General features: G+C 46.6%; 1 protein-coding gene and 2 long non-coding RNA genes across 3 annotated transcripts in view; 1 reads left to right on the plus strand and 2 right to left on the minus strand.

Moving 5' to 3' along the window:
- GABRR2 (gamma-aminobutyric acid type A receptor subunit rho2) overlaps window positions 1–23,229 on the plus strand; it is a 48,367-nt gene that overhangs the window by 7,143 nt on the left and 17,995 nt on the right. The window contains exon 2 of the mRNA XM_077903090.1: window positions 1,890–1,996. Within this exon, the coding sequence (XP_077759216.1) occupies window positions 1,890–1,996 (107 nt within the window). The remainder of the gene's footprint in view (window positions 1–1,889; window positions 1,997–23,229) is intronic.
- LOC144316789 (uncharacterized) lies at window positions 3,646–5,532 on the minus strand. Its single transcript, XR_013382649.1, has 3 exons — window positions 5,493–5,532; window positions 5,019–5,092; window positions 3,646–3,892 (listed from the first exon to the last, which is right to left on the minus strand). It is a non-coding gene; the product is annotated as an uncharacterized LOC144316789 (long non-coding RNA).
- Window positions 13,323–20,601, minus strand: LOC144316790 (uncharacterized). The gene is made up of 4 exons (XR_013382650.1): window positions 20,250–20,601; window positions 14,567–14,624; window positions 14,228–14,364; window positions 13,323–13,708 (listed from the first exon to the last, which is right to left on the minus strand). It is a non-coding gene; the product is annotated as an uncharacterized LOC144316790 (long non-coding RNA).

Consider the following 23,229-nt stretch of genomic DNA (forward strand, 5'->3'; position numbering starts at 1 on the left):
GGACATCCCTAAGGTTGATGGGAGGAAGTTGAATGAAGAGGAAGAGAAATAGTTGGGACCAAAGCCCTTGCTGGAAGAGGGAGAAAATAGTTGGGAGGTCTGGAGCTCCAGGTGGCTCTAAAGGTAGTGCTGTAAGGTGGGAAACCCAGGTTATAGGGTTTAACCTGGATGGGGAGGGGAGTGGAGGGCAGACCAACCTCTAGACCAGCACTGCATAATAAAACTTTTTGAGACTGTGGAAATGCTATAGATCTGCGCTATCCAATACAGTAGCCACTAGCCTCATGTGGCTATTAAGCACATTAGTACGGCCTGTATAATTAAATAAAATTGATATTATTTTGTATTATTGACTTTATTAATTTAAATTTAATTTTAATTGACTTAAATAGCCAGAAATAGCCAGTGGCTACTCTTTTGATCAGCACAACTTTAGACCTCCCATCAAATTACACCATCTGAGCAGAGCTGACAGAGAATGAAAGCTAAGGAGGATTGCACAGAAAGGTGTCTCAAAGAACAGGCTCTCAAGAGAGGAAACATATTACTTCCCTCTTACAGAGTTTAAACAGGAAATAGGTCTGTTTCTCTGGAAAAAAAAAAAAAAAGAAGGGTGATTAAAATACAGAGTAAAATCGGGGTGTATATATAAACGAACAACATTCAACACAAAACCTCTTTGTTTCCGGGATCCCTGGGTGGCACAGCGGTTTGGTGCCTGTCTTTGGCCCAGGGCGCGATCCTGGAGACCCTGGATCGAGTCCCACGTCGGGCTCCTGGTGCATGGAGCCTGCTTCTCCCTCTGCCTGTCTCTCTCTCTGTGTCTCTCATGAATAAATAAATAAAATCTTTAAAATATATATATATTTTTGGATTTTACTGCTTTAGGATTATGTGGGTTGTGGTGAGAAAAAAAAAACATAAAGATGATCTAGAAAGAGTGAGTGTGGATGAGAGAGAATAGAGAGGGACTCCTTTGTCATCTGGGTTAGGGAAGGAGAGTGGACCAGGGTCTGCAGTCCGTGGCTGGCTCCACCTTCCACCACCTGGCTCAGTGGCCAGAGCAACCCTGTCCCCAGCTGGGGTGTTGATCCCCCTTGGCTGTACCTTGTCTGTTCTCCTTGGGATTGAGGCTCTGCACTAGGGTGGATTCTGTAGACAGCTCCTAACTGGGCTGATGTAAGGAGCATCAGGTCTGACTAGGACCGGCATTTTAAAACTGTATTTGTCTACTGTATTTGTCTCAGAATTTTATTTATTACAAAATCAATATTGCAGTAACATAAGAGAAACATTTAAAAAGAAAAAAAAAATTAGGGACACCTGCGTGGCTCAGTGGTTGAGCGTCTGCCTCTGGCTCAAGACGTGATCCCAGGGTCCTGGGATCAAGTCCTGCATCAGGCTCCGCATGGGAAGTCTGCTTCTCCCTCTGCCTGTGTCTCTGCCTCTCTTTCTGTGTCTCTCATGAATAAATAAATAAAAGATTTTTAAAAATTATAATCCGGGACACCTGGGTGGCTCAGTGGTTGAGCATCTGCCTTCGGCCCAGGGCCTGATCCTGGAGACCCGGGATCAAGTCCCACGTCAGGCTCCCTACATGGAGCCTGCTTCTCCCTCTTCCCGTGTCTCTCATGAATAAATAAAAAAATCTTAAAAAAAAATAATCCTGCACCATTCAACCCAACTGCTGTCATTCGATCATAACTTACCTTAGGAAGGCTCTGGAAGGGTTTGGTCCTTAGGACCTGCCTGTGAGGACCTGGGGAGGTGTGAGGGTGTAGCCTTCAGCAGATGGAGAAAAGATGCCTAACAGGTAAATCCTGCAGGGAGTAATCTCCCCAAAGGCCTCTGTGGGCCATTGGAAAATGTCTCTTACTTTGTCTTTGCAGTCACCTATATAAGAAGAACCTTGATGTGACCAAAATCCGCAAGGGAAAGCCTCAGCCACTTCTCAGAGTGGAGGACCACGATTTCTCCATGAGGCCCGCCTTTGGAGGTAGGACTGAGCACTTGCCTTGGCCGAGGTGGGGCCTGGTCCTTGGGGATGGGCTGCTGTTGCTCAGTCCTGTTCTCTCAGGCACAGCCCTCCCTTGGGGCCCTGATTATCCCACTCCTGGTCAGATAAACCCAATTCGGCTTCCAGAATTACTCGTGTTCCCAAGGAGAGAAGTGAGCAGAGAAGGGTGCTGACTAGAGTGCTGCTGAGGGCTACGCTGTTTACGGCCAGAGTCCACCTGCCCTGCTGCTGCCATATTGCTTTTCCTACAATATGAGCCAGCCCGGAGAGGCTGGACACAGAATGGCTCCCCTGCTTGGCCACCCTGTGATTAGCTGGGAATTTGGGGTTTTGAAGGCCGCCTGCCTTTCAGTGCAGCAACAATTTAACTTACTATAAGTCCCCTCGGAGACCTGTCCCCAAAGGGGCTTTGCTGCTTTGGAGTCAGAGAGGGGTGGTGAGGCTGGTGGCTGTCCCTTCCAGGGACTGGAGAAATGCCACAGGGAGGCCAGGAAAGGAGCCAGCCATCTGTTCTGACCAGGCAGGGAGTGGGGTGAGAACAGCAGAATGTGTGAGACGTGGGGCCAATGTCCCCCTTGTGGATTCTGGAAACTGAGGCCCAGTGCATTTCAGCCAGTGGGCTCTGGCCAAAGCAGACCTGGGCAAGCCGGCTTCCCTTTTCCTTTGTCTCCCTTTCCAGATCTCCTCTTAGGTTCCTGAGGCAGTAGGGGTGACCTTCGGGCAAGTCCCAGGCCCTCTCTGAACCTCTGTTTGCAGGTTTGTAAAATGGGGATAGTAATCCCTACGGTCAGGGGTGGCCCGGATTAAAGGAGATAATGTATGTAAAGCCCTTGACACATAAGGGTTCAGGGTCCCCTTAGAAAAACCCAGCTGTCAGGCCTTCCTCTGTGTGACTGTTAAGGGATTAGACATTCCTTTATCCCAGAGGCCTTTGCATTTTAAAAGGCCTCAAAGCCTCCCCCTCAATCCCTGAGCTCTGACACCTGCTGAGCAGGAGAAAAGTAGGAGGCAGATTATGGCCCTGTGCCTCTACTTCCTGCCCAGGAAGGCTGCTCACCCGGGGCTCAGGTCAGGAAGTTGCCATCTCTCTGGCAGCTCCGGTCCCCCCTCCGCCCCCCTACACTCCACCCCCCGGGGCCGCCATAGTAATGCTGAGGAGGAATTTTATGAAAACAAAGTTTTCCTGAATAAGCAGCTTGAAGAAAATAGCTGTATCTGCTCCAGGAGGTCTAAATGCGACATCCTCTCAGCAGGAAGCTCCACGTTGCTTCTCCCTGGAGTGTCCGGTAAGATACAGAGAGGGTCAGCTGAGCGGCTGGGACAGTAACACACATTAGTATTAATGACAGCTAACACTTCAGGGTGATTTTTTTTTATAATTTTTTTAAAGATTTATTTTATTTATTTATGATAGACACAGAGAGAAAGAGAGAGAGAGAGAGAGAGAGAGAGAGAGAGAGGCAGAGACACAGGAGGAGGGAGAAGCAGGCTCCATGTAGGGAGCCCGACATGGGACTCGATCCCGCGACTCCAGGATCAGGACCTGGGCCAAAGGCAGGTGCTAAACCGCTGAGCCACCCAGGGATCCCCTCAGGGTGATTTTTTCTGTGCCAGGCACCATTCTAATCAAGGCAGACACATACAACATCTTATTTTAGTGCTCACAACCGCTCCGTGAGGTAGGTACTATTAGTTTCCCCATCTGGGGAAGGCCCAGAGAGGTGAGGTCACACGCCTGCTGAGGTCAGGCCCTCCCTCCTGGCTGAGGCTCTTTCTTGTCCCTTCCACCTGTCTGTCCCTCAGTGCAGGGCTGACATATCCAGTGGACAGGGTAGGCACGGAGTCAGATGCTCACAGTGATACTCTCAGAAGCCTCTGAAAATATGTTAAAACCAGAAGGAAAAAAAATGCAATGTTAAGTAGAAGAAAAGTTCTTAAGATATATAATTATATATTTACCTCAGGCCAAAACAGTTATAAGATATGCTTTTTTTTTTTAATTTTATTTTGTGGAGGAAGGAGCCCATGAAAGCAAAAATGCCCCAGGCCCTCAAAAGTCATACCATGGCCCTTGCCTCACTGTCCAGTTTTGTGGGGCAGGTGTGTGTATATGGGCGTGGTAATACCCTGGAGAACTTGCTGTAACTTTCCACCAGAGGCTGTTGCTGCGGGCAGGAGCCTGCAGTCACCTGGTCAATACCCTTAGTTTACCTGGGGTATCAAGAGGAAGAGCTGGGGGCACCCAGGAGGATTAGGAGGTGGCTACAGGACAGCCAGGAGCAGAACTGGTTTCACCTGGGACATAAGCTGTAAAACTGAAAGCCTCATAAAAATGCGCCCTCCTCCAGGAGAGAGTCAGGAAACCTGGAGCTAGCTCTCCGGAGAGGCAGGTGAAGCCTTGCCTGTTCCCAGAAAACCTGGCTCTGAGGAGAATCATCCAACAGGGTGGTCAGGGTGCTCCTTCCTCCAGCCACATTCGAATAGCAAATTGGCCTTCCTGTGCCCCATCCAAGGGGGCCCCACAGACTGAAGGGTCAGGATGGTCCCCTGCCCCTGCCTGCGTAAGCCTCTGAGGGAGGCTGGGAAGGCCCTGACTTTGGGGGAAGCTGCAGGGGAAGGAGGGGTCACCTCTGGCAGGTATAATAAGACCTGAGGCTCTTACATATTAAATCTCAGTTCCCAAAGGACAGGATGGGGGCTGTTTGTTTCTCTTTCCAAACCACTCCCCCTACACTACCCCCCCCCCCCCCAGCCCAGGGCGTTTGGTCCTTTGGGCACCTTTTATCCTATTCAGGGCTTTCCTGGATGTCCAGATATCACTGGGCTGCAGTGGGGAAAAGGGAGCACGCGGTGAGGTGCCAGGGCTCCACACTCTCACCAGCCCGTAGATAAGAAGGTTTGTACTTCAGAGAGTCCAGGCCAGGAGGGTGGGATGGGGTCATTCCAGGAGTGGGGAGTATCTGGAGAGGGTACTGGGAGAGCCAAGCAGCTTTCCCAGTACCTGCTCCTGAGGCTCCCATTCTCCCCAGCACCTCATCCTTGGGTGGGGGACACCACCCAGGCGGCAGGCAGTTCCTGGGGGACAGAACAGCACATGGACAACTCCGTGCAAGTAGCAGAAGGCACTCGTTGCTGGTGGACAGCCCTGTACCAGGCCCCTGGTTAGCAGCAGAGCCTGGGCCCCACCAGCCCTAATGCCAGCCCATCCCGACCCCCTCCTCTCCTTAGCACCCACGTGCGCTAAGCGGGTCACTTGAACAGGGGTATCGGTTGATAATTGTGGGGTATCTCTTTTCCCTGTCTCCTCTGTTTTCTTTAAGAGGGACTTCCTTGTAGATTGATGCTTAAAAGTAGTCGATAGAGAATTTATCTAAGGTTAGATACCCTGTGGATGACCTTTTCAGTCTGGAAAGAGAAAAGATTAAAAATCTAGCAGCTTCCTAATAATCCCAGGGATCAGTTGAAACAAAAATACCTTGCCTAAGCTCCCAGCTGCCTGATGCAGTAGCGTGTCCTGGTTAGAGGAAGCTCCAGAGACCCGGGGAGCTCCTCCACGTGTCAGGAGGTACGTCACAATGCTGTTTATTTGAGTTTAAATGCAATTTTTAAAAAATTGCCATACAGAACATAAAATGTACCATTTTAATCATTTTTAGGTGTACAGGTCAGTGCCCTTGTTCTGCAACCAGCAACACCATCAGCCATCTCCAGAATTTTCTCATCTTCCCAAACTGAAACTCTGTGCCCATTAAAAACTTCCATTCTTTCCTCTTTGCCCAGCCCCTGGCAACCACCTACTGCTTTCTACCCCATTCTACTTTCTGCCTCTATGAATTTGACTAGTCTCTGTACCTCGTACCTCGTGGAAGGGGACTCCTACAGTTCTTGACTGACTTTTGTGACTGGGTAATCTCATTTAGCATAATGTGCTCAAGGTTTGCCCACGTTGTAGCATATATCAGAATGTCTTTTCTTTTTAAAGCCAAATACTATTCCATTGAATGTATAGGTCACATTTTGTTTATCCATTCCTCTGTTTTTTTTGTTTTGTTTTGTTTTGTTTTAGATTTTATTTATTTATTCATGATAGACACAGAGAGAGAGAGAGAGAGAGAGAGAGAGAGAGAGAGAGGCAGAGACACAGGCAGAGGGAGAAGCAGGCTCCAAGCAGGGAGCCCGACATGGGACTCGATCCCTGGTCTCCAGGATCACGCCCTGGGCCAAAGGCGGGCGCTAAATCACTCTGCCACCCAGGGATCCCTATCCATTCATCTGTTAGTAGGTATTGGGTGGTTTCCACCTTTTGGCTCTGTGACCAATGCCGCCATGAACATAGGTGTACAAGTATCTGTTTGAAACCCTGCTTTTTAATTCATTTGGGTATATTCAGAAATGGAATTGGTGGATCATATGGTAGTTCTGTTTACTTTTTGGAAGACCCTACACACTTTCTTGTATAGCAGCTGTGCATTTTATATTCCCACTAGCACAACGCTGATGTTTGAAATCAAACTGTTATGGGAGGGACGGAGTGTCCTTATGGATTCTTTTGAATTATATCCAAGGACTTTGTCAGGCTTATCAAGAAGAATGGTAGCAACAAAGTAGGTCAGGTTCTCCAACCAAAATACTTCTGTTCATAAGACAAATACATGTATTTTGAGCTGCAGGCACCTGACTGGTTTCGCTGGTAGAGCATGAGACTCTTGATCTCAGGGTCATGAGGCCAAGCCCCATGTTGGGTGTGGAGCCTATTTTTTAAAAAAAAGCCTCATATTTTTTGAGCTGTTATTATGTGTCAGCAGGGCCTGTGGTATCCAGGGACCCAGTGGTGAGGAAGAGTTCACTCTAGTGAGAAAGACCAGTGTTAATGAGATCCTCACTTTAGGAGATGTGAGAACTGCTGGGAAGGAAAGTTCGGAAGCCGTGGGGTACACACAGCAGGGTCTGGTCATGCGGTCCCAGGGGGCTGCTACCCTGAGAAGCCAGGGAGGAAGAACACCAAGGAGTCACCCTTGCCTGGGAAGCATGTACCATTGGAGTCCTTTACATTTAGTGACTTCACCTGAAAAGATAGATTGTTCTCGAGAAGCTAACAGAAACAAAGAAATGATGAAGCGCAGTCAAGTACCACAGAAGCAATGTCCAAGTACCACAGAAGCAACGTTGGATGTCCCTACTATGGAGTGAGGGTGCTGAGGAAACGGTCAGTTCTGCTCAGAGAGAGGACCAGAGATGCCTTCCCTCAGGAGGCGATACTTGCAATGAATCTGGAAAGATGTTTATTTTTTTTTAATTTTTTTAAAATTTATTTATGATAGTCACACACACACACACACACAGAGAGAGAGGCAGAGACACAGGCAGAGGGAGAAGCAGGCTCCATGCACCGGGAGCCTGACATGGGATTCGATCCCGGGTCTCCAGGATCGCGCCCTGGGCCAAAGGCAGGCACCAAACTGCTGCACCACCCAGGGATCCCATGGAAAGATGTTTAGTGAGTGAGCCCAGGGGCAGAAAAAAGGACAAAGGACAAACCAGGGAGGAAGGTGCTCTTGGATAAAAGATGAAGTGTGTCAGGGAAATATGAGAAGCTCCATGTGTCTGGACTATATCTAGTGTGCGTGTGTGTGTGCGTGAGGTGGGGCAGAGAGAGAGAAGGCTGGCTGGGCAGGGGCAGCTCTGGGAAGACGGTGCTCTAGGACACTCACTGTGGGCCTGTGGGAGGATGCTGGGCAGTTAAAATGGTTACTGGTCACTGGCTGGCCACTTCTCGTCTGGAACAGAGCCTGTGAGAGGTTAAGCTAAGGCCACAGGGAGAAGTGGAGGGGTCTGAGAGATGCTAAGAAGGGAGACAGCCTCTGATGCCATCAGGGCACTGGGGGCACCTAAGCGTCTGTGCAGGGGGAGACCATTCACTGAGAGGCAGCATCAAGGAAAAGAAACTGGGAGAAGACAGAGTAACAGCGGGGGGAAGAGATGGATGGCTCAGGGGGCTGAGGGCAGAGAGAGCCCAACGTGTTGGGAGTGTGGAGCCATCACCAGGCTGAGGCCTGAAGGGTAAGAGGGGGCAGCAGTTACCTGAATCTAGGAAAAATCTAGAGCTGTGGCCTCTGGGAGAGAAGCTATTCCTCTCATTCTCCTCCTGCCTTCTGATGCCCACTGGCACCTTCAGTGGATGCACCCAGCCCGAAGGCGGGAGGCAGGGACCTGTGGTCGTCAGCAGTCCTCAGCCCAGGCAGCGGGACCCTGCTGTGGCCCTGCTCTGACACACATCTGCCTCAGGCTATGCTCTGTGGGGCCACCAGGCTATACCCACCCGGGGTCTCCCTCCTGGCCACATCTGAGCACAGGGACTTGGACTCACCTGTCCACACTACCTTGTGCCTGTTTCCAGGGCCTGCACAGGCCTCTTCCCTAGGCAAGCCCCCAAGGGGGACTGTACCATCCGTGTGTACACCCCTCTTTCTGAAAGGTGGCTGAGGCATAGCTCTTGGAAGGGGGTGGGATAGACTTATGGGGTGTGGGTGGGGGGTGTCCACGTGCATGCGTAAGAGGCTCTTCTACACGGAGAGTGCTGCTGTGGGTAGGAAAAGGAAGGTGGCTTAGGGCCTGGGGCTTGCTCTCCCTGCCTTGCCATGGGCCAGCCTGGAACTCTGAGCAGTCTAAGGGTTCTGAAGTTGGACTTGGCCTTCGGGGTTGTTGTGAAGATATATTTGTCAAAGAGGTAAGTTAGGCTATATATCATGTTGCAGTGCCTTGGATTGGTTTATAACCTTCAGATATTCAAGCATATGGCATAGAGGTCTCTGGTTGTACTCTTACCTGTAGGCGGGCCTGCCAATGTTGTTGCTGTCCATAGAGGTCAGCTCCCCGGCACCGGGCAGGGAGGACAGTGGACCTGGAGGTGAGCACTGGATGGGTTGAGACTGAGGGACTCTGAAAACCCCTGGGGACTGAACCCAGCCTGTGACCAGGGGCAGGTTGGGGCACTGGCTAGGCCATAGGACCTTCCCCACATCAGCTTCTGGAACCCAGGAGAACACCCTTTCTGTGCTAAATTCACACAGCAAAAGGACTGAATTCAGGAGAGAAAGCAGGCAGCACTGGCTCATGAGATAACCGCAAACCCCAATGCTTCCAACCTTCACCTAGGAACCTGCTAGTTTTCTGTTAGTTCTTTGTCAGACGACTCAGGCTGGAGCCCTCATCCAGCCCTTGTCCTTGTCCCCTTCCAAACCAACCAGCTTGAATCAATTCATCCATCAAACTGTCACTCAGATCTGCCCCCCCTTTCCCCTGCCTCACCCCCTTCCACCACACATATTCTCACCTTCTTTCTTAGCATTTCATTTAAATTTGGATTAATTGGGGCATCCTGAGTGGCTCAGCTGTTTAGTGCCACCTTCAGCCCAGGGTGTGATCCTGGAGACCTGGGACCTGGGATCGAGAGTCTCACATCGGGCTCCCTGCATGGAGCCTGCTTCTCCCTCTGCCTGTGTCTCTGCCTCTCTCTCTCTCTCTCCCCCTCTCTCTCTCTCTCTCTCTGTCTCTCATGAATAAATAAATAAAATCTAAAAAAATAAAAATAAAAATGAATTTGAATTAATTGACAACCTTAAATTCTATTAGAATTTTCTCTGTAGGGGCCTCACTTGACCCCACCTGAGAGCCCAGGTGAACAACAGGGTCACCATGCTCCAAAAGGACAGGTTGCTGGGCCCCACTAATGAGCCAGTCTTGGGATGTTCAATTTAAGAAATTGTTAGATATCCAGTAGAGGCCTCTTTTAATCTTTAACCAACAATCAGGCTATTGGAGTTTGGGTCAGAGATGGGGACCAGGATGGTGATGAGGGTCAGTGTGGCCTTTCAGGGGAGAGTTGGTTGTGGGAGGGGCTGGGTGTCTGTGGGGAAGAGCTTTGTCACAGAGACCACAGAGGGAGGGGTTTCAACAAGGAAACCGGAGCCCCCAGAAGACTCCTCTACTCAGCAGCTCAGCAGCGTCAGGAGGGGACAGGTAGGAGGTGGAGACAGCTGGGGGAGCTGTGGTAGTGGAAGAGTTTGGCAGCAAGAGGCAAGTGGCCATGAGGGCATGAGAAATTGTACAATCTCATTTTGGTTCGGACGTCTCCTTAGAGGTCAGCCATCCAGAGGTTCTCAAACTTGAGTGTGGATCAGCACACCATAGTGCTTATGAAAACCCAGACTCCTGGGCCCCACCCCAGAGCCTCCGGCTCAGGAGCCCTGGCGTAAGACTCCAGAATCCTGTTGCTAACATGTGCCTGGTGAGGCTGTTGCTGCTAAGGAAGGTAGCCCCCCCGCCCCCACCCCGGTCTAGTCTAGCTTAGGTCCTAAAGTCCTAACACCAAAAATCCTTCTTTAGCAAAATACCATAGACTGAGCAGGTTATAAAGAGCCTCCATTCTGGAGGCTGGAAGTCTGAGATCATCCATGTGGTTCCTGGGGAGAATCCTCTTCCTGGTGTGCGGATGGCCACCGTCTCGCTGTGTCCTCATAAGTGTCTCTTCTTACAAGTCCTATCTGTGGAGGTTCCACCCTCATGAACAGCTCGCCTCCCGAAGGCCCTGACCTGCTAACACCACACATATGGCAACTAGGCTTCAATGTATGAATTTGGGGTGGGGGTGGGGGGAGAGACAAGCATTCAGTTCACAGCAGGCCCCTCCTTCCTTGGGGTCTGTGCCCACCCAGCGTCCCCTTCTACCTTTCCCAGTGATGGATATGTGAGCGGTTTCCCCAGAACAGTTCAGCACAGAGTCAGTGAAATAGAGCAAGGCGGTCGAGGCTGATCCTCGGGGAGTCAGCGGTGCACAGGGTGCACAGGGTGCTCACTGAGGCAGCCCATGGACACGGTCTGCACCCGGGTTCTCCCCTGCCCATCCAGGACGCTCTCTCTTGGGCCTTAAAACAATATTTTCTTGAAGTAAGCACCGTGTTAGGGTTCTGGAGGTCTTTAACAAATCACCACAGATTTAGAGACTTAAAACAGCACAGGTCTATTACCTTATGGCTCTGTCGTTCCGAAGTCTGAAACGGGTCTCCCTGGTGACTTAAGGGGTCACCGGGGTTGTGCTCCTTTCTGGAGGCTCCTGACAGTCTGCTTTCTCGCCCTTCCTGGCTTCTGGAGGCTGCCCAGATTCTTGAATTCCCAGCTTCCCCCCCCCCCCCACTCTGTCTTTAAAGCCAGCAGCAGCTGATTAAGCTCTCCTAACCCTGCATCACTCTGAACTCTTCTTTCTTTCACATTGAAGGGCCTTGTGATTACATTGGGTCCACCTGGATAATCAAGGCTGTGCTTCCTATCTTCAGGTCAGCTGCTTAGCATCCTTAGTTCTTTTTTTTTTTAGAGATTTTATTTATTTATTCGTGAGAGACACACACACAGAGAGGGAGAGAGTCAGAGACACAGGCAGAGGGAGAAGCAGGCTCCATGCAGGGAGCCCAAGGTGGGACTCCATCCCAGGTCTCCAGGATCACGCCCGGGGCTGAAGGTGGCGCTAAACCGATGAGCCACCCGGGCTGCCCAGCATCCTTAGTTCTATCTGCTATCTTAATTCCTCTTGGCCATGGTGCCTAACATATTCACAGGTTCTTCAGATCAGGATATAAGCATCCTTGGGGTGGGGGCATTATTCTGTCTACCACAAAGGTATGTAAGGTGAAGTTCATAAACCTTAAGTGTATAGCTTGATTTTTTACATATGTAAACATTTATCCTTGAAAACACTACTGAGATCAAGATCTAGAACGTTTCCAGCTCCTCAAAAGGCTTCCTCATCTCCCCCCCACCCCCCTCCCCGTTAGTGCCTCCCAAGGGTCGCCATTATGCTGACCTCTATCATCACAAATTAATTTTGCTCTTTCCCTTCCCTTCCCTTCCCTTCCCTTCCCTTCCCTTCCCTTCCCTTCCCTTCCCTTCCCTTCCCTTCCCTTCCCCTTCCTTCCCTCCCTCCCTCCCTCCCTCCCTCCCTCCCTCCCTCCCTCCTTCCTTCCTTCCTTCCTTCCTTCCTTCCTTCCTTCCTTCCTTCCCTCCTTCCTTTTCTTTCTTTCTCTCTTTTTCTTCCTTTAATTCAATTTGCCAACATACAGTAGAACACCCAGTGCTCATCTCATCACATGCCCTCTTTAGTGCCCATCACCCAGTTACCCTATCCCCCCACCCTCCTCCTCTTCTGCAATCTTTTGTTTGTTTCCCAGAGTTAGGAGTCTCTCATGATTTGTCTTCCTCTCTCTAATTAGTTTTGCTCATTCTTGAGTTTCATATCAATGGAATCCTGCAGCATATGACGTTCTGTGAAGTAACCTGGTCCCTCTTTGGAACAGTACAATGGAGAGTGTTTTCATTATTTGAATGCCAGTCTGTCTTTCTGAGGGAACCCAAGAATGTTTTGTGGATGTGGTAGAGAAGGAAGGTTGGTGGCTCACAGCCTTGGCATAGCATGGGAGAGGGTGTGTGTGTGTGTGTGTGTGTGTGTGTGTGTGTGTCTGGTTTAGTCTGTGTTTCTTGCCTTAGCAGATATAGCATGCTGAAGTGACCAGCAGACCAGCACAGGCTTCAGGTCTGGACACAGAGACCCACTGGGTGGGAGGGTTTTGCTACTGGAGGCAAAAGGAGGGTTCATGGATTTGCCAAAAGACCCATGGAGTTTATTGCAGCTCAGCAGATGCCAGTCCAGGGGTCGGTCCAGACCAAGTACTTCATGACAGAAGCCAGCCAGTGTGGATACAAGGGCCCCTTTCTCCTCTATGCTGCAAGGTCACCCAAGGTGAGGGGAAATCTAAAACACTTTTAAAACCAGACTAGACTGAGCTGCTATTAATTGGTAACTGCAAAATTCTCACACCTTGAGGTATGATCTTTTGCAAGAAAGATCAAAGAAGCTGCCTATTTTTTCACATCTGAGAAGTGTGGGTTAATGATCCACCTTGCTCCGCTGTGCTTCCTGACACTGTTCATACAATCTGAAATGCCTTTCGTCCCTTCATTACTTGTGAGAAGTAACCAATGCTTCAAAGCCCAGCCCAAACACTGTCCCTATGGGGACACTTTCTCCAGTGTCCACTGTCAGAATTAATCAAAAGTTGTCTCTTCTATAAAATTTTCTACAGTGACTTTGGTTAGAATTAATTGAGCTTTCCTCTGGCTTCCTGCAGTATCTCCTAGGTACTCCTCTTTCTTTTTTACATTTTATTTATTTATTTGAGAGGGAGAGGGAAAGAGAGTGAGCACAGGGAGGGGCAGAGGGAGAGGGAGAAGGAGAAGCAGGCTCTCTGCTGAGCAGGGAGCCTGATGTGGGGTTCGATCCGAGGACCCCAGGATCATGACCTGAGCCCAAGGCAGATACTTAACTGACCAAGCCAGCAAGGTGCCCCTCTCCTTGATGCTTCTATTATTACATTTGTGATGTGCCCTGAAACAGAGCTCATTGTCCCCCTTAGTGCGTTTTTCCAGTACCCCCTGGAGAAAGAAACTGTCTTCTTGATCTCCATGCTCCCAACTGCACCCCTGAGGGCCTGGCCTGATGGACATGGGCAGCGCAGATTTGAATGAATGAAGCAGGCAGTCAGTGTGGCATGGTAACATCAGGAAGCACTGATGGAGAGCATACGTGGAGAGTCTTACGCAGAGTAAGCTGCTGCTATGCTGATCTATGAAAGACTGTGACACCTAAAATATCAAAGTAAGGAGAATAATAAAGAATCATTATTAAGGCCTTGTTTTTTGTTTCAATTAATTTTACTACAAGCCCAAGAACATTTCATTATAAAAAGAGGCTTTGGAAAGACTTTGAAAAGATACGGCCAGATGACGGAAGAGATGAACAGATATTTCTACAAAGAAGACATCCAGATGGCCAACGAATACACGAAAAAATGCTCAACATCACCCATCATCAGGAAAATGTAAATCAAAACTACAATGCGTGTCCTGTCACACCTGTCAGAATGGCTAAAATCAACAACACAAGAAACAGCAAGTGTTGCTGAGGATGTGGGGGAAAAAGGAACCCTCTTGCACTGTTGGTGGGAATGCAAACTGTGGAAAACACTATAGAGATTCTTCAAAAAATTAAAAATAGAATTCTCACATGATCCAGTAATTCCACTAGTACTATTTACCCCCAAGAAAGAAAACACTAGTTCAAGAAGATATATGCACCCCTATGTTTATTGCAGCATTACTTACAATAGCCAAATAATGAAAGCAGCCCAAATGTCCATCAATAGATGAATGGATAAAGATGGAATGGAATATTACTGAGCCGTAAAAAGAATGAAATCTTGCCATTTGCAACAACATGGATGGATCTAGGGAGTATAATGCTGCAAAATAAATCAGTCGGAGAAAGACAAATACCATGTTATTTTACTCATATGGGGAATTTAAAAAACCAAATAAAGAAAGGGAAAAAAGAGATAAACCAAAAGGACTTTTAATGATAGAGAACAAGCTGATGGTCACCAGAGGAGAGGTAGGTGGGGGGAATGGGTACAATAGGTGGAGGGGATTGAAGAGTGCACTTACCAGGAGGAGCATGCAGGAATGTACAGAAGTGTTGCATCACTATATGGTGCACCTGAAACTAATATAACGCTATATGTTAGCTTTACTGGAACTTAAATTTTTATTTTCTAAAAAGATACTGCCAGATGAGTCTGATTCATTCACTGACCACAGCATTTCTTTCGACAAACCCTGGAGGGTTCTTTCCCTTTACTGTGACAAGTTGTAACTCCATCGTAGCTGAGAGCATACACTGCTTATAATTGCCAGCCCTTCTTCAAGGGTGGCCCACAGTGATTTCTCTGTTGTTGGGCTTCCCCATTCTATTGCGGGGCAGTCTGGAGAATTTTATTTCTGCTCGCACTGCTGGAGGTGAGTGAAGCTGCGCTTCACCCAAGGCTGGGGCTGGGTGAGTTTGGGCCTGCGGAGTCCAGGCACAGTGGGCGGTTATGCTGGTGTGGTGGGCGGGACACCAGGGTCCCTGTGATTTCCCTGGGGAACTGGGTCTGTGGCACCTCAGTGATGACACCAGGACTAAGAGGATGGCCATCATTCCTGCCTCCAATGTGTGTGTGTGTGTGTGTGTGTGTGTGTGTTTTAAGATTTTATTTATTTATTCATGAGAGACATAGAGAGAGAGATAGGCAGAGACACAGGTAGAGGGAGAAGCAGGCTCCATGCAGGGAGCCTGACCTGGGACTCCATCTGGGGTCTCCAGGATCAGGCCCTGGACTGAAGGCGGGGCTAAACTGCTGAGCCACCGGGTCTGCCCCCTCCAATGTGTATTAAGCCCACTTTGGGCCAGGCTCTCTGTTCTGTGAGTTCTGAGGGAAATAACAATGAATGAGTTTGGGGCTCTACCTTCTAGGTAAATGAGCCAGGCCACAGTAACAATGGCAGTGATAATATAACCATTTATAGAACATCTTATATGCCAAACCCTTCCATGGGCTTTGCAGGGATTAACACATTCAATCCTCATGACAACTATATGAGGTTGGTATATACTATACCTACTTTACAGATAAGGAAATTGAGGCACAGAGAAATTATGTTTGCCCAAGGTCACACTGCTAGTAAATGTTGGAGCCAAAACTCAGCTCCTGGCTATCTAATACAATGGGTTTGTTTTTTAACTTTGTTGAAGCATTGAGTCCTTTGAAAATCTACTTCTCAGAATAATGATAATCTCTCTGTCATGCCCCCCCCTCCGCCCCACCTGTCCCTAGGGGCTCCCTGAAGCTCAGGATAACTACCCCTGCCTGCCTTGCACAGATGATCTCCACGTGAGGACATTTGTAGAGAATGACAAAACACAGGAGCCAAGCAGTTCAGGGCTGCTGGGATGTGGCATGAAGAGTACCTAGAGAAAGCAAAGGAAGGAATGCAAGGCCAGGTGGGGGACCAGAGGGACAAAGAAATGGCCCTCTATCCTGCCCTGGAGCCTGTTCGGTCTTCTGGCGCTCCTGAGGGCAAGGTGGCTTTCTTGGGCTTATCTTCCACTTCCTGATCTTAATCATTCCTGCAGCTGTGGTTCCTCAACCCACTGATAAGCTGGTTGGAGAAGATGGGAGTGGGACCTGCTTCCTTAACCGGAGTTGGTAAATGACCATTATCTTCTCCACCCTGTGGGACCAGAGGGCCTGCAACATCCCCCCACCCCTTGCTCTTCTTCCACGCTTCCGGGGCGAACCTTAGGTCTTGTTGTCTATTGATATGCTAACTGCCCCACCCAACTCTAATGTGTGGGGGTGCGGGTGTCTCAGAAGCTTTCTAGAGTGCAGATTTTGGAGGCTGACAAAGTAGAAAGACAACCCTCCTCCCCAGTGCTTGCGGGGGTGGGGAGTAGATGAGTGTTCTGGTAGGAAAAGAACAGGACCCTGGGTTTCGACAACCTCAATTAGGCAGTTGGGGGAATCCTCCTAGAAGAAAAGCAGGGTTTAAGCTGAGACTCTGGTCAATTTGACTAGATAGAGTAGTTATAGCTTGCTGTGTTTCAAATGGAGTTATGTCTATTTTATATGACTATTATTTATTTCCTCTTTTTTGAAATGCTTATTCAAGTCTCATGCCTGTTTTTGTATTGGGTTGTCTGACTTTTTCTTTTTTTCTTTTCTTTTTTTTTTTTTTTTGACTTTTTTTTAATGGGACTCTGGGAATTATTTATATATTCGGCATATGAGCTCTTTGCCAGTGGTGTTTTTTGATAAATATGAGTTCTTGATTTCTTCAATGGAAATATGTTTTTAAGATTTTATTTATTTATTTGACAGAGAGAGAGAGAGCATAAGCAGGGAGAGTGGCAGGGGGAAAGGGAGAAGCAGACTCCCTGTTGATCAGGGAAGCCCAACTCAGGAGCTCGATCCCAACTCAGGGGCTGAGATCATGACCTGAACTGAAGGTAGACGCTTCACCGACTGAGCCACCCAGGTGCCCCTCAATGAAAAATTTTTTATTGAATGGTAACATGTATACAGAAAATATACACAAATCATAAGTGTACAGCTTAGTAAATTATTACAAATTGAACACTTTCATCAAGGAGCACCTAGATCAAGTATTTCCAGAAGTCTCCTCTCCCTGTCATTATCCTTCCATCATGGGCAACCATTTTCCTGACTTCTTCTTTTCTTTTCTTTTTTTTAAGATTTTATTTATTTATTTGAGAGAGAGAGAATGAGCAGGAAGCAGGGAGGAGGCACAGAGGGAGAGGGAGAAGCAGACTCTCTACTGAGCAAGGAGTCTTATGTGAGATACCATCCCAGGACCCTGGGCCAAAGGCAGACACTCAACAACTGAGCCACCCAGCTGTCCCATTATCCTGACTTCTAACACCAAATATTTGTTTTGCTAGGTAATCTCAATTTCAATGTAAATCTATTGATCTGATCTGATCTTTTCTTATGGTTAGTATTTTTTGTGTCCTGATATTGCTCCCCTGAGGTAAGAATGCCTTCCCCTCTATTAACATCTGGAGCATATTGTTTTACTTTTCACATTTGGATCTATAATCCACTTGGAGTTACTTTGCATATTGTGTGATTTGCATATGTATCACCAATTGTCCCAACATTGGTTATTAACGATACTATTCCTTCTCCAATGATCTATAGTGATATCTTTATAATAAGTCAATGTCCTAAAGTGTGTGTGTCTGTTTCTGTTATTTTCTACTCTGTTCCATTTGTCAGTTTGTTCATTTTTATGCTAGTCCTTTACTTCTTGTTTACTGTAGTTCTATAATAAATCTTGATATCTGGTACAGCACATCTCCTCACACTGTTTTTCTTCAAAATGCACTGCTTTGAATTTCCTGATAATCATTTTTTCAAGTTCCATAAGAAAACTTAATGAGATCTTGATTAGAATTGCATTGAGTCTATCTATCAATATGGGATCATTAATATCTTCATAATGTTGAAACTTCCAATACAGGAACATGATTTATTTTCCAATTTATTTAGCTCTTTAATTTCTTTCAATAATATTTCATAGTTTACTTCATAGAGAACATCCATATATTTTGTTAGATTTATTTTAGGTACTTATTCATAGGGTTTTTTTTTTAAAGATTTTATTTATTTATTTGGGAGAGAGAGAGTGAGAGAGAAAGAGAACATGGACAAGCTGGGGAAGGGGCAGGGGAAGAGGGAGAAGCAGACCCCCGCCTTGCTGAGTGGGGAGCTCAATGTGGGGCTCCATCCAAGACCCTGGGATCATGACCTGAACCAAAGGCAGATGCTTAACCAACTGAGTCACCCAGGTGCCTCTCCTACGTATTTTTGATGCTATCATTAAAGGCATTTTGGAAAAAATTTCCTTTTGTAACTTTGACTTTTGTATCCTGACTCTGTATTCAACATCTTTATTAAAATCCCTAATTAATTCTAATAGTTTATCTGCAAATTAAAAAATTATATACCCAATCTTATACAAATAATAGTAATTTTGTTTCTTTTTTCCAGTTGTCATAAGTTTTTCTCATTTCTTTCCTTATTGTACTATCTAGTCCTTTCAAAACAATATTGAATAGAAGTGACATTTACAGGCATTCTTAATATTAAAGGAAATCTTTCAGCACTTTACCATTAAATATGGTATTTACTTGGGCACCTGGGTGGCTCAGTTGGTTAGGCGTCCAACTCTTGATTTTGGCTCAGGTCATGATCTCATGGTAGCGAGACTGAGCCCTGTGTTGGACTCTGCACTCAGCGCAGAGTCTGCTTGTCTCTCTTGCTCTGCTTCCCACCCCCACTCATGCTCTCTCTCAAATAAATAAATAAATAAATAAATAAATAAATAAAATCCTTAAAAATAAACAAATATGGTATTTACTGTAGCTATTTTTTGGTAGCTATCATTTTTCAAATTAAGGAAGTTCCCTTATATTCTTGTGCGCTTTAAAAAAATCATAAATGGACACTGATTTTAGTAAAGGCTTTTCTGTTAATGTGGAAAATTATATTGATTGATTCTATTTTTAGGATTTATTTTTTATTTATTTGAGAGGAAGAGAGAGTTGGAGGGGTAGGGACTGAGGGAGAGAGAGAGAGAAACCTAAGCAGACTCTGCACTGAGCATCAGTCTCATGTGGAGCTTGATCTCATAACCCTGAGTGCATGACATGAGCAGAAACCAAGAGTTGGCCACTTAACTGACTGTGCTACCCAGGGGCCCGATTCTGTTTTTATAGTTTAGAGTTTTATGCAGAAATTCTCAATCTTAATTTTTTAATCTCTTTGCACTTAGTACACAAAGATATTTTAAAGTTTATGCTATTTCAATATCGAAAGCCCCTTGTTCCTATTTTCTATTTTTTCTGATGGTTATTGTATGTCTTACTTTCTTGTGTGCCTGGCTATTTTTTTATTATGAACTATATATTATATTTACAATATTTTTAATAGAAATAAATGGAGACCTCGGATGGTGTTATCTTCCCCCAGAGAGGATTTCTGTTTGTTTCCATTTATTTCTACCAGGCACCTGGTAGCACTAATACCTGGGGCTGCCTGAGGCCACTACCACTCCAGATAACTTTAACCCACTTGTAGGGACTGACCTGGTTTGAAGCTGAGCTGCACATGGTACCTTCACTGCTAGGATATGCTCTTAGGGATCCTAAGCTGGAGCTAGACCACTTGGTGGGCCCTGGTGTCTAATCCAAGACCTGAGGCTTCCCAAAACCATCAAAAGCATCCTTCAGCTTCTCAGTTGCCTTCCTGAGTTAGCAAATTCTCCCAGGAGAAGTAGATCCAAATGTGGTTTTAAATCTGTCATATAAATAAATAAAAATAAATAAATAAATAAATAAATAAATAAATCTGTCATCCTACTTACTATTTCTTTTTTGTTGTCTAACCAATTCTATGTTCTTTCTTTTTCTCTTTCCTTACTTGTTTTCTTATGGATTGGCTACTTTTGGTTATTCTTATTTAGGGTTTCCTATTTTAGTTTTGAACATATGTACTCTTGCTATTTTTCAGTGGCTCCCCAGAAAACAACATGAACTCTTGGCTTATCAGACTAGTATGTTAATTAGCTACTTTTATTTCTCTCCCAGACAGTGTGAAGACCTCACAACACTTTCACTTTATTTATATCCCTCCTCATTCAAATGCTATTTTTGCTTGGATTTCTGTTTCGTTTTCTCATCTCCCCAGTATATTATTAATATTGTTTTATATAGCCAATGTTTACTTACAATTATGTGTACATTTTCCATTTTTGTTTTCTCTCTTCATTCTTGCATCTCCAGCTTTCCCTCTGGGATCACATTCCTTCAACTTGAGAAATATCTTCATTTAGGGCAGGACACATGTCCAATTCTCTGTTTTAGTTTCTCTGAAAATTCTGTCTCACTTTCATTCTTGGAGTCAGTGAGGAAGAAGTGGGACATCTCAACTTCAAAAATGGATAAATTCCTCATGTGTGCTTTTTAGGACCATGTGAGGACAAATAATGATAGAAAGGCTAGGAACCAAGAAAATCCTTGGCTACACATGTATCTCCATATCCTGCCTTGAATTTGTCACCTCATTGGCTATACTGCCTGAAATTCCACCAGTGATTTCTAATTGGTTTACCAGATCCCTCTCTCAAAGCAGGAAAACCACAGCAGTGTGACGAGGCCAAGGCAGGAATGCCTACTTAGTTTAATGAGACCGTTTTCTTTCTAACACCCTATGGAACCCAGTCCCACTCAAAACATAAAATTGTTCAAGGAAGGAGGAGAAAGACCAGTACTTTGGAAGACTTTCTCCCAAAATCAGGTCAAGAAGGGCCACAAAATAGAGTTCAGGAGAGCCTGGAAGCATTCGCCCTGGGCAGTGGGCAGGTCAAGGACAGAGATCAACTCCATTGCACTCAGACTAAGGAGAACAGGGTGTTGCTTCTGTTCAAACTTGAGGTGAGTCCCCTGGAATTCAGCTTTAGAGCCTCCTGAACACCCAGACTGTTTACCTCCAACAATCCAGATCTCCTGAGAACTTGACCTGCACTCCCACGTGAGCACTACCTTCCAGAGCACTGACGCCACCCTTACAGGTATTATCAAATTTCTCTGTGAAGGGCAGCTGGAGCTGTGGAGAGCAGGGCAGGCCCTGAGAACAGAGAGACACCGTTCCAGATTCCAAGCAAGCTGATATGCTTTATCTTGAATGTGTCCTTTGCCAAAACCAGCTCCTATTCAAACACTGGGCCCATTATCTGAAAACCGGGCCACTAGGAGGGAGGTCCAAAGAGGTTGATGGCTATATTGTTTCTTCCATTTGGCTCCTGGAAGAACTGGGTGTAGCAGATAGCGTGGCACTTTAGAGAAAGAAAGTGAGGGAGCAAGTACAGCACACCTCCATGAGAGGCAGGGCTACCCCAGTTAACAGCCTAGACGCTGAACCATTTTAATATCTCTGGCTTAGGGGCCAGAGGATGAGGAAACTCAGCCCCACCTCCCTGATGGTTATGCTGGGAGCATGTAGCCCTGTGCAGGGGAGCGGGGGCCAGGAGAGGACCCTGGCCAGGCTGCCTGCAGAACCCCCTCGTGATGCAAGCTCCCTGGGGAAGAAAGGCAGCCCAGTCAGCCCTCAGGAGGGGGCCTCCTCCCACACTGAACATTCCACTTCTGGCGCTTTCAAAGCACCCCTGAAGCCTGGGATAAGGAATGAACACAGCTGTCAGAGCAGGGACTTCCCGTGGGCCCTGACCTAAGCTAAGCCATCAATTAAAAACTATGGGAAAATAAAAAGATCAGCTTACACTCTGATTTATTTCAGAGGGAAAAACTAAAACTAAAAAGTAAAGCATTGTACTCATTTGCTGAGTTAAGAACACAGAAAATATCCATTACCTCCCACTAGTAATAAATAAAATGCTTCCATTCTATTGGGCTCAGTCAAAAAATGAATCTTTAATGGTGAGATTGTATTATAGTAGCAGGTGTACAGGGGAGTTTTGGGGGTAAGTTGGTGAGTCCATCCAATGCCATGGGCCACCTCCATGAGGAACCCTTGCTCCCCAGTTTGGGCTGGAACTGAGGATTGAGACTTCTGGTTCCCACTCCATGTCAGTGTCTCTGATCCTCTTTCCCTGCCCATGACCAAAGTCTTGGTGCCTTCCAGAACTTCTCACCACTAAGACCCAGGCTCCCTTGGCCACTCTAAGGTTCTTCTTGCTTAGACCACAGGTCAGCATGCCCTGGTCCTGTACTCCCTGCACTCAGAGGTTCCAGGAGCCCCAGGGCTGGCCTCTAGACAATACCCTCTCCCCAGGAAACCTAGCTCAGCTCCCACTTGACTCTCAGAGATATATATATATATATACTTTTTTTTTTTTGTCTGTGAGTATAATAGCATTTGTTAATATGCTTGACAAACACATTTTTGGTTTTCATTTTCCCCATTTTAGATTTAAAAACCTAGGGACGCCTGGGTGGCTCAGTGGTTGAGCATCTGCCTCTGACTCAGGGCGTGATCCCGGAATCCGGGATCGAGTCCCTCATCGAGCTCCCCTCGGGGAGCTAGCCTCTCCCTCTGCCTATGTTTCTGCTTCTCTCTCTCTCTCTCTCTCTGTCTGTCTCTGATGACTAAATAAATTTAAAATATATATTAAAATCTAAAAAATATTGTATGGAAGTATAACATATAGAAAGTACACAAATTGTGAGCGGACAGCCCGTTAAGTTATCACAAAGTGGGGATCCCTGGGTGGCGCAGCGGTTTGGCGCCTGCCTTTGGCCCGGGGCGCGATCCTGGAGACCCGGGATCGAGTCCCACGTCGGGCTCCCGGTGCATGGAGCCTGCTTCTCCCTCTGCCTGTGTCTCTGCCTCTCTGTCTCTCTCTGTGTGACTATCATGAATAAATAAATAAAATCTTAAAAAAAAAAAAAAGTTATCACAAAGTGAATGTAACCATCAACCAGCCCAAGAAATAGAACAATAGCCACAGATAAATCCACAGCTAAACCTGGTTTTGGAAATTTTGCCATGAGCCAGATGGAATTGAGTGTCAAAATCCTGTGCTATGTACTCTTCTACTTTTCTTCTGACATGTCCTGAAAGGATTTAAAAATCTTGTGTAGTATTGTCTTTGGCTGTGATCTTTTTTAATTTTTTTTTTGTATATTTTTTATTGGAGTTTTATTTGCCAACATATAGTATAACACCCAGTGCTCATCTCGTCAAGTGCCC

Source organism: Canis aureus, chromosome 7 (assembly GCF_053574225.1).
Source record: "Canis aureus isolate CA01 chromosome 7, VMU_Caureus_v.1.0, whole genome shotgun sequence".
Classification (NCBI taxonomy): domain Eukaryota; kingdom Metazoa; phylum Chordata; class Mammalia; order Carnivora; family Canidae; genus Canis; species Canis aureus.